The sequence below is a fragment of the Carlito syrichta genome, unplaced genomic scaffold (assembly GCF_000164805.1).
Source record: "Carlito syrichta isolate Samal-C Ts95f unplaced genomic scaffold, Tarsius_syrichta-2.0.1 Scaffold303277, whole genome shotgun sequence".
NCBI classification, from domain to species: Eukaryota; Metazoa; Chordata; class Mammalia; order Primates; family Tarsiidae; genus Carlito; species Carlito syrichta.
This window is the reverse complement of record NW_007247373.1, coordinates 104,539-114,751: the sequence shown is the minus strand read 5'-3', so window position 1 is coordinate 114,751 and position 10,213 is coordinate 104,539. Positions and strand designations below refer to the sequence as shown.

At 56.6% G+C, this 10,213-nt stretch overlaps 1 protein-coding gene across 2 annotated transcripts in view; it reads left to right on the top strand.

Annotated features, from left to right (window-relative positions):
• Positions 1-629: 629 nt before the first annotated feature.
• The window catches only part of RGS9 (regulator of G protein signaling 9), a 57,661-nt gene continuing 48,077 nt past the window's right edge, over positions 630-10,213 (top strand). For both annotated transcript variants that reach the window (XM_021712452.1, XM_021712451.1), the window contains exons 1-6: positions 630-722; positions 4,629-4,679; positions 5,972-6,078; positions 6,265-6,316; positions 6,569-6,627; positions 7,669-7,745. In XM_021712452.1, coding sequence (XP_021568127.1) covers positions 647-722; positions 4,629-4,679; positions 5,972-6,078; positions 6,265-6,316; positions 6,569-6,627; positions 7,669-7,745 — 422 coding nt within the window. In that variant the 5' untranslated portion in view covers positions 630-646. The remainder of the gene's footprint in view (positions 723-4,628; positions 4,680-5,971; positions 6,079-6,264; positions 6,317-6,568; positions 6,628-7,668; positions 7,746-10,213) is intronic.

Below are 10,213 nucleotides of genomic sequence, written 5' to 3'. Positions count from 1 at the left end.
GCCGCGGGGGCTGGGGCGGAGGAGCGAGGAGAGGCGAGTCCGAAAGGAAGGAGGCCAGGCAGGTGGACGGCAGGCCCACGCGGCCGCTCGCTCTGCGTGTGTGCCCTGCCGTTAAGCGGCCTGAGGAGAGCGGTGTGGGAGACCACCCCGGACGGTCTCCTCGGGCAGCTCGGCTGAGAATGCCTGGGGAGTGGGGCAGTGAGAGTGGACGTCGATGCTTCTTGCCCGGCTGGGGCAGTGGCCTTGAATGGAGCACCCTACTGTCTACCTCGGCCAGCTTCTCACGCCTCAGCGTCCTGCTCTCTGTCGTGGCTGCGAATCTCCAGGGCGCTCTCCAGGAGCAGCAGAGTTACTCTCCAGGAGCAACCCGTCTTGTCTGGCTTCCCCTGCCGCCTTCTGCCCCTCCCTCGCCCTGGGCACTGCCCTCCTCCCCTGCCTTTGCTGGGTGTCCTCTCACTTGCTGCCCAGAAACCCCACCTCTCACACTTGGCCCCGGTGGCACTCGAGTCACTCCGAGCCGTCGCTCCTGTGCCGCCCTTCCCGTGCCCCTCAGTGCAGCGGAAGGGGCCTCACTCGACTTCTGAGATGGTTCCGGGCAGCCGGCTTTTCCCACCCTGTCTTGCAGATTGAAGCGCTTGTGAAGGACATGCAGAGCCCGGAGACGGGGGTCCGAATGCAGAGCCAGAGAGTCCTGGTCACCAGCGTTCCTCACGCCATGACAGGTGAGGGGGCAGCAGACCCCGCAAGCGGGGTGGCGAGCTGTGATCCACAGGCCAAACTCAGCCTTGGCCTGTGTTCCCGAACACATCCACCTCCGCTGTGTTTGGGTACTGTTAAAGGCTGCTTTTGTAAGACAGCAGCAGAGTTCAGATACACAGTTGTGCAGAGAGTGCGTTGTGGCCCGCAGAGCTGAAATATTTACCATCTGGCCCTTGGACTACAGTTTTCTTCTGTGGAAGGTGTCAGAAAAGAAGGAGAAGAGGACTTCGTTGGCCACTTTTTTTTTTGAGTTGGAGTCTCACTCTGTTGCCCAGGTTGGAGTGCAGTGGCATCCTCACGGCCACCGCAGCCTCGACCTGCCCAGCTCAGGCGATCCTCCTGCCTCAACCTTCCAAGTGGCTGGAACTACAGGCACGCGCCACCACACCCAGCTAGTTTTTTGATTTACTGTAGAGATGAGGTCTCGCCTTGTTGCCCAGGCTGTTCTCGAACCCGTGGGCTCAGGCAATCAATCCTCTTACCTCAGCCACCCAAAGTGCTGGGAATAATCCCACAGGCATGAGCCGCCACACTGGTCAGTTGTTCACTTCTTGAAGTCATTCCGCTAGGAGATTGAGAAAGCTTGTTTTTTTGTTTGCTTGTTTCTTTTTCTCTTTTTTTAAGTCAGGGGCCTCACTCTGTTGCCTTGGCTGGAGTGCAGCGGCACCATCACAGCTCACTGCAACCGCCACCACCTGGGCTCAGGTGATCCTTCCACCTCCGCCTCCCAAGTAGCTGGGACTACAGGTGCACACCGTCATGCCCAGCTAATTTTTTTTTTGGTAGAGATGAGGACTTGCTATGTTGCCCAGACTGTCCTCGAACTCCTGGGCTCAAGTGTGAGACCCCACGCCTGGACGGCTTGTTTTGCTTTAATGAAATCAGATAGCCGGCATAAAAATACTATTCGGCAGAAGAAAATACTGGCCTTCATCTTGATCCGCTTTTTCCTGCCCTCTTAGTCCCATTCGGCCCCGCTTGCCACCCTGTGGGGATGGTGCTGCTATCCCCTCTCTCTGGGTGGGGTAGAGCGCCCACAGAGCATCGTTTGGGAATATTGGCAAGAGGGGCTGGATGCCAAGATGTGGAAGCATTCTGGTCAGTGTGCTGCCCGTGGACTCTGACCTTGGTTTTGTAAGAGTGTTTGCCGTCAGGCTCAAGGCCGGCAAGAGCACATGGCTTTGCACAGCACAAGCCAGGGCCTCACGCCGTGCGTGCCGGTCCTGAGCCCTGCCTCCCACCCCGTCCTCGGCCTGACTATTGAGCTTTCCCTCAAGGTGCCCTGGACTCTGCAAAGACAGCTGGCTGGCAGCCTCCGCTTCCCCCTTCTGACTGCTGGGAAGAAAGGGCGCCCCCACTGGCAATGTGTCCCTCAGGCTTCCCTGCACGCAAGCAGCGGAAGACTGACTCTTGTCTGAGCGAAAGGGGAATGAATCGGGATGTGACAGGGATGTGACAGGGCGGCTCCCGGAAGACAGGAAGCACTGACAAGCCAGTCTTAGGGCAGAGCTGGTGGGCAGACTTCAGGGTGCCTCTGCGCCCCATCACTTAAGATGCGGCTGGGCCTTTCCTCCTGAAGGTGCCCCGGGCTTCCCGCCCCTCCCTGCCTCTGGTTGTCATTAATTCGGGCCCAAATCCCCGACTGGACTGGGGGCCCTTCAAGAGGAAGCATCTTGCCTTGTTGGTCTGGGTAACCCCAGGGCTTAACACAGCTGTGTTCGTAAGAGATGGTCACAGGCTTGTGAGTGCATGCCCCGGCCCTGTTCTGGCCTTGAGCAGAGAGCGCTGGATTGACTCCTTCAGTTCGGGTGCCTTTTTCTAGCTGCGTAGCCCCGGCCTAAGTTTTCTCATTTCCCAGGCAACAGCATCGTTGCCTGTCTCAGGAAATGCGTGCAGGAATTAGACGCGAGAGCTGAGCAGTGCTCGGCCACAGCAGACAGTGGATGGGTGGCCATGGCTAGCGCTTTCCTGAGCTGTGTGGGTAGATATGCCCATAGCCTTTTTGCAGGCAGCCCATGGAGCCACGGAGAGGTTCAGCCACTCGTTCTGGTGTCACTCAGTTCGTTCACAAGCGAGTGCGGACTTGAACCCAGCAATGTGGCCGGCGTCTGCCCCTCGTCTGCTGCTGTGTGTGCGGGCCGCTTCCTCCCCTGCACGCGGGTGCACTTGGCTCCTGGGCTTGGGCAAGGCCGCCCACTTGCCGTGTTTTGCCTCACTCCTCCTACGCGAGAGGATCCCAACTGCCGCAGAGCCAGAACACAGGGAGAAGCCCGCCCTGCTGCTTCAGCACCGAGGCAAGCAAAACACCACCAGCTCCTCAGACGCCAGGTGGCCCCGGACCTCCTGGGGGCAAAGGGGCTGAGGTGGGGCCTGAGCAGCCTACCATGCTGTCAGCACAGACCACATGGGACAGCTGCTGGTGGCACCGTGATCTTGTAGGGTTTATTTCAGGAAGCAGCCGAGTGGAGGAGAACACCCTTGACTCCCCAGTGCAGGGAGCTAATCAGGCTGATGTCTGCCTGGGCCTGTCTCCATGTGCACACCTTTGTGTAGTGTTTAAAGAGAGACTTGGTGTGGAAAGTCTTCACCCCGGTCCTGGGATTTTAAGTGTATTAAGAATTTTGCTTGGGAATAGCCGATGAGGGCTGGCTAAGAGCCACAGAGGGAGGACCCATCGAAAGCCACAGCCTTGTTCCTGTGGGCGTGACAGAGATGATGGCTGCACACTCATGCCCTGGGGTGTGGGCACCAAGGGCACAGGTTGTCCACACCCAGCCTTATCTGTGGCAGGTAATGTGTGATCGGGCCATAAGAGGAAATGTCCCTGTCCCTGCTTCCTTGGCGTGTGTTGTGGGCCAGTCCCATGCAGGCAGCAGCCCCACTCGGCCTTTGAAAAGCAGGTTAAGGTTGCTGGGAAACATGGTCACCGGTGTTGGTGCAGTGGTGTCTGTATCAGGGCGCTTGGGTCCAGGCCCTTGCCTTTCTTTGGGGTACCACCGCCCTTGGCCTCCAAGGCTCCTCTTCTGCGTATGAGGCCAGAGGACCCCGGCTAAGGAGAGGGCACAGAGCCTCCATGGATGCTGCAGCGGCTCCAGGCGTGGCCGCGGGACTTGGCTTCCCGGGCCCTTAGATGAATTGGAATCCGGGGGGGTGCACCTTCGCTCCTGACCTTGGCCCTGGCCTGCCTGTTCTTCACACCAGTCCACCGGTCTTCACTCGGCCTTGTTCCCGGGCCGTCCCCGGAGACCTGGAGGATCCAGGGCATGAGCACACAGGGGCCCCCCTTCTGTCATCCAGAGTCGCGCATCAACCCACAGAGTGTTGCTGCAACAGGCCCCATCCTCCTACTTGGACAAAAGCGCCTTCACAGTGACACAACGGCCGGGTTTGAATCTCGGATTTCCTGACTCCTCAGAGTCCTGCTTGGAGCTGGAGGGGCAGCCGCGTCAGCCCCGGCCCCCTGCCCCCCCTTCCCATCCCGGACTCCAGCCAGAGCCCCACAGATGGCTGGTGTTGCTTTCTTCCCCCTCGGTGTTGGGACATAAGCCGTTGACTGTCTAGTTCGTACTTGAGAGTACACACACAAACTATCGCCCGGGAAAACAGCAAGAAAGGCCAAGACTGGGTGTGTGTGCGGAGGGCAGGGGTGTGGCTAAGCTGCAAGTGTGCTGGTGTCAGGTCCCAGGTGGCCTCGAGTTACAGACTCAGAGTTTGGGCTGAACGTAATGGGGCAGGGGAGGTTCCCTGAAGATCCCAGGCCGAAGAGGCACGGGGTGTCGGCTGAGCGGGAGGACCAGTCAGGCGCCAGCATGGGGTCCTAGGATGTGTCCGGTGATCATGACGATGACTGAGAGTGTCTCTGTTTGCAGGGGGCGATGTTCTGAACTGGATCAGTGAGCATCTCTGGATCTCCAGCGTGGGTGAGAGCTTGTGCAATGCGCAGTTATCTGGGATGCCCGGTGAACAGCACCTGGAGAAACTGGGTGAAGGCTTAGCCAGTGTTCCCCAGAAATTAACGTTTAATTGGAGAGACATGCCCTTCGTATGTAAAACCACCAGAGTCACAATCAAAGGCAGGACAATGTGGGGACACAAGAGCTATTTCATACAAGACATTGATGGCACATAATTAACAGGGAGGACTCCTTGGAAGGGAAGCTGTTCCCATCTGACTCGAAAGGTGTGACACCCATGAATTGGTGGAGGGGGTTTCCGAGGGTCTTCCCAAAAGGCGGAGGCAAGAGCGGAGGTGGAAGGTGGGTGGGTGACGGTGGAGGGGCGGAAGGACACATGGTGGTGTGCAGATTCCAAGCTGATCTGGGAGACAGGCCTAGGCAGCCCAGGCAATTTTCCGAGCATGGCGGTGTGGATGATAATGCTACTGAAGCCAGGGTTTCTGGCAGCAGTTGGAAGGGTGAGTTGGAGCAGAAATCGTCTGGGGAGCAAACTCCATACTGGGACACAGGCTGTTCGTACAAGGCACAGAAACTGGGTGCAGTCTGTGATGAAGAGGTGGACCCCGGGGGGCCGCCCACACCGTGGAAGTTAGCTGTGCCGTGGATGAGCCCATGGGCAGGGCCTGCAGGACCAGGGGGGTGCTTGATTCTCTTCTGGAGGGTGGGAAGATGTCTGCTTTCCCTCGTGCTCCTGAGACAGAACCGGAAGGCTCTCCTTTAATGGATGCAAATCCAGAAACAATGCTGGAGGGGGTGGGAGTTATAGTGGGGTGCGAAGGCGGGAACGACCTGGGTGCAGAGCCGAGCTTGGCACAGGAGTTGGCGGCAAGCACGGGGCCCCTCACTCTTGGAGTAAGAAGGCATCTGTGGGTGCCACAGACATGCTGTTTCCCACTCCTGTGACCCTGTCCAGACCCAAAGGGCCCGTAGATGCTTCTCCCAGGCTTCCCTGACTGTCATCCCCAAGCCACCTGCCGCAGATACCTGGGGGGCCTGTGAATGCTCAGGATGGCAGGTTCCTGCCGGATTTCCCCAGTTGTCATTCCTGGGGAGAGGGCCTGGGAAGTCCTCCCTCTAGGGTGCCCTCCGGCTGAGGCTTGTCCACAGTCACGTTCAGGGACCACTGTCCTCGCGCCTCAGATGTGGCGCCGTTAGGATGGGCACTTCCCCGGAAGCGCCGGGGGCAGCGGTGGCTGGGCAGGGAGCGGCTGCCTCAGCCGTGCTCTTGATGTGGTGTCTGAACTGCTTCTTCCCAGAGGCACAGAACCTGGGCAACTTTATTGTCAAGTACGGCTACATTTACCCACTGCAAGACCCCAAGAATCTGGTTCTCAAGCCTGATGGCAGTCTCTACCGATTTCAGGTGAGTCTTTCCCTTGACCTTGGATGTTGATCTTATTTGAACAGGTGGTTGGTTCCATATTCTCACAGATCAGGACATTGGAAATGGTGAGGGGGGAGGACTGAGGTAGTTTTATCTTTAGTCCCAGGACTGGGGCTCTGGGGAGTCCCAGCCGTTTTCAAGTGTGGCTTCCCTGGTTTCTTGCAGACGCCGTATTTCTGGCCCACCCAGCAGTGGCCAGCTGAAGACACAGATTATGGTAGGTGCTGCACCTGCCCATGCCTTGGCGAGTGCTAGCAAACTGCTTGAGTACGTGCTGCGTTTGGTGACATTTGTCTTGCTGTCGTTGTGACCTTTGTGTCAGCTCGCATCTGCGCTGGGTGTGCTTCGGGGGCGAGGGACCGGGTGCGCCGAGCATGCCCCCCGTTCTGGCATAGCAGCCTCGAGCCAGGGAGGGGGTGGGGTTTGGATGTGTGACGATGATGGGAAATGCCATTGCTTTCCTTTCCAGCCATCTATCTGGCCAAGCGGAACATCAAGAAGAAAGGGGTTTTGGAAGAGTATGAAAAGGTACAGCGGAGTTTTCCAGTAGAGGCTGTGGCCGCCGGGTGGAGCAGCGTCTTGAGCTACTTCTCCCTCTTCCCCATGTAACTGCGTTCGTGGGCATCCTTGTTGTCCCTCTAGCCAGCCACCCATCTCTCATTTGTTAGAAGCAGTTTGCGGAAGTACATTCTTCTCCTTGTCTAACTTCAGTTTCTCCTGCTGCAAGTTAAGCCCTTGCCTCAGTGCTACTGGGCACACAGCGGCTACTCTTCCATTTGCTGTCCCCAATGTGACTTAATTAGTATGTGGGACAGTAGACAGTCGTTGGTTAACAGATTCGACCTTGAGTTTTTTTTTTTTTGAGTTGGAGTCTCACTGTGCTGCCCAGGCTAGAGTGCCGTGCACACTCACGGCCACCCCAGTGTCGACTTGCTAGCGTCTGGCAACCCTTCCGCCTCAGCCTTCCAAGTAGCTAGAACTACAGGCGCGCGCTACCGTTCACAGCTAACTTTTTGATTTATTGTAGAGATGAGGTCTCGCCAAGTTGCCCAGGCTGTTCTTGACAAACTTGAGTTTATCACGGGAAAACAGATGTGCTGTATAGACTTTTGCTTTAGGCTGGGTGAATCAGATTTCCCAAAGAGCACATGTGAACCCTCAAAAGGCTGGCCTTTTGCGGGAGAGGACAACCATGTTGCTGTTTTTATTCTTGCAAACGTGCTTGTAGAAAGGACAGCACCCTAGCAGTGTCAAGGCTTATCTTTGTGAATTTGTGATACTCCGTTGACGAATACTGCGTGTCCGTTTCTTCCCCATCTGCAATCCTTTCTCCCTAGTCAGACTTGGGGACATGTTTATTTTTAAAAAATCAAATGAAACCAAGAGAGACAGGTTTCTTGCGAAGGCTTTTGTGAATTCAGTGCTGGCCCTTGAGTGAGCACCATCGTAAGGCTGGGTCTGGAGTCTCCCCGGTCTGAGCCTATGGCCTCGGTGCCTTATGGATTGTGGCCTTGCACACCTGGCGTGTGTCGTGGGTCTCACAGTTCTCATTTTGTTTTCCTTCTCTAGGAAAATTACAGTTTCTTGAACCAAAAAATAAACTACAAGTGGGATTTTGTCATTATGCAGGCCAAAGAGCAGTACAGGTGAGTGAGAAGAGATCACACGCCACCCGGTGCCCCTCCTCTCTCTTCCGTCTCCGTTCCCTTCCATTAGAACAAGCCTTTCTGGGGGCTTGTGTGTGCCAGCACTGGGCTGGCCTGGGGGTAACAGGACCCGGTCTGAGGCGCAGGCAGGGGAGGAAGTGGCCACACCGCAGGGGTCTGCGGCAGGAGCTGGAGCTGGGTGGCTGCGCGGGAAGTGTCTAGGTGAAGGGCAGGATGGATGGAGCAGGGAGGGGGCGGGAGGAGCGGCTTCCGAGCACTCCCAGCAGAGCCTGGAGGCGGCACCGGTACTGGACGGCAACTCTGTGTGCTGTGAAGGTTGCAGAACCTGGGACCGCAGAGGGAGCAAGGGCTTAACCGGAGGTGACCGTGCAGAGCCTGAGACTACAGACGGTAGTAGGAGGTGAACCGGAGGTGAGAGTGCAGAGCCTGAGACTGCAGAGGGCAGCAAGGGGTTCAGTGGAGGTCGTGGAGAGCAGACCATGAGGGCTTTGTGCTGAGGCCACCAGGCACCGCCGAGAGAGCTTTAAGCCCGGCACATACAGTCATGAGACTTGTGCGCTGGAACCTCCCACCGCTGGCTGGCGTTTGCCTGTTGTGCACATTCGACCTGGAGCTGGAAGTCCCCCGAGGGCTGTCTTGTCAAGGCGAGCCAGAGGTAATGCCGCGTGGCAAGTGGTGGGAGAGTGATCGCTCGGCCTAGGGGACGGACGGCCCCAATCCTCAGGGCTGGAAACCACAGGTACGCTTCTGGCTTGTGACCCATGTCCGCCACGAGTCAGCTGGGGTCCCCAGCACCTTTCCCTCACCCTGGGAATCCCGCAGAAGGAGCAGCGCCATCGGGCTTTGGGCTGTAGCAGCCTGTGCCTGTCAGAGCAACACCCTGTCACTTGGGCTTGTGAGTCACCAGGCAGAGTGGGGCCCGTGGTTTCACTCAACATCAAAGGGCGGTGAGTGGGACAGACAAGCCTGGGAATGGGAGAACCAGGAGCGTCTGGTGACCAGGGCCGGTGGTCACCAGCATGAACGATTCCCCCTAGCCCAGCCTGCCTGCCCTCACAAGCCTGGACCCCGGAAGGTCTGGGCTGGACCGTGTGGTGAGATCCAGCCTAGGAACTGGGGTAGTGAGGAGTGCTGTCAGTTGGCAGAGCTGGTTCCAGATAATGACGTTTCTTGGGGAAGAATGGCGTTACTGCCCCCTCGGGGGGGAAACATGTTCTTCGGGCTTGGATTCACATAGCACGTCAGTGAGAGAGCTGCCAGGGCACGTCAGCCACCAACGTGGCTGCCTGGGCACATGTGAGACAAAGCTGTGCGAGAATGGCATTCACTTATGGTTGCCTTCAGGGCTTTCCTTGGTGAGTTCTTGGAGGTTGTCTCATTTTATGTTGGTGTGGGAAAAATGTTCAGAGCACATCAGTTATTGTCAGCCTTCACCTCTGCAAATGGGAAACTGTGACTTAGAGAGGCTAAAATCATGCGACCAAGGTCATTTGGTGAGCTAGTGGCAGAGCTTGAGCTAGTGTTACTTAATTCCACTCAGTGCACCGGTTTTGCGTGCCCAGCGGGTTCCAGCTCTGGGTGGGACCCCAGGGTCACAGAGTCAGACAGGCCCGCCCCCATGGCCCTCAGTGCCCTCCGCCACCTCTCTCCTCTGCGCAGGAAGATCCCAGAGACCGCGGGGCCACAGACCCCGATGTATGCTTCCCAGGGTGCTGTGGGTGCTCTTTTTAAAAAATTTTTTATTTTTTTAGAGTCAGAGTCTCTCTCTGTCGCCCAGACTGGAATGCAGTGGCATGCTCATGGCCACTGCAGCCTCGACCTGCTGGGCTCAGGCAATCCTTCCGCTTTAGCCTTCCAAGTGGCTGGAACTACAGGCGGGCACCACCACACCCAGCTAATTTTTTGACTTATTGTAGAGACGAGCTCTCACCAAGTTGTTCAGGTTGGTCTTGAACCCCTGGACTCAGGCAATCCTCTTGCCTCGACCTTCCAACATGCTGGGATTACAGGCTTGAACCACTGTGCCCAGCCTTCCGTTTTTTTAACGTAAAGATGTAGGGTGCAATTCAGGCTAGGTATACAAGTGCTCATCGTCATCGTACAGGTAAAGTTTGGGCCTCTCTTTGGTCCCCACGTCACCTGGTTTGAGATCAGGTACGCTTATTGATACTGTGTGCTCCCCTCCCTCCCCTGGCAGTGTCCAATCCCCTTCTTATAGTATTATGGTAAATGTTCAGAGTTTGCTTATGAGTGAGAAACTATTGTACTCAGTTCTTTCTTTCTGTGGTAGATTACTGAATATTATAGTCTCTACATCTATCCAAGTTTCTGTGACGTTCATACGTTTGTCCTTTATGACTGCATAAAATTCCATTGTGTATATGTACCACTTTTTTTTTTTTTGAGTTGGAGTCTCACTCTGTCTCCCAGACTGGAGTGCAGTGGCC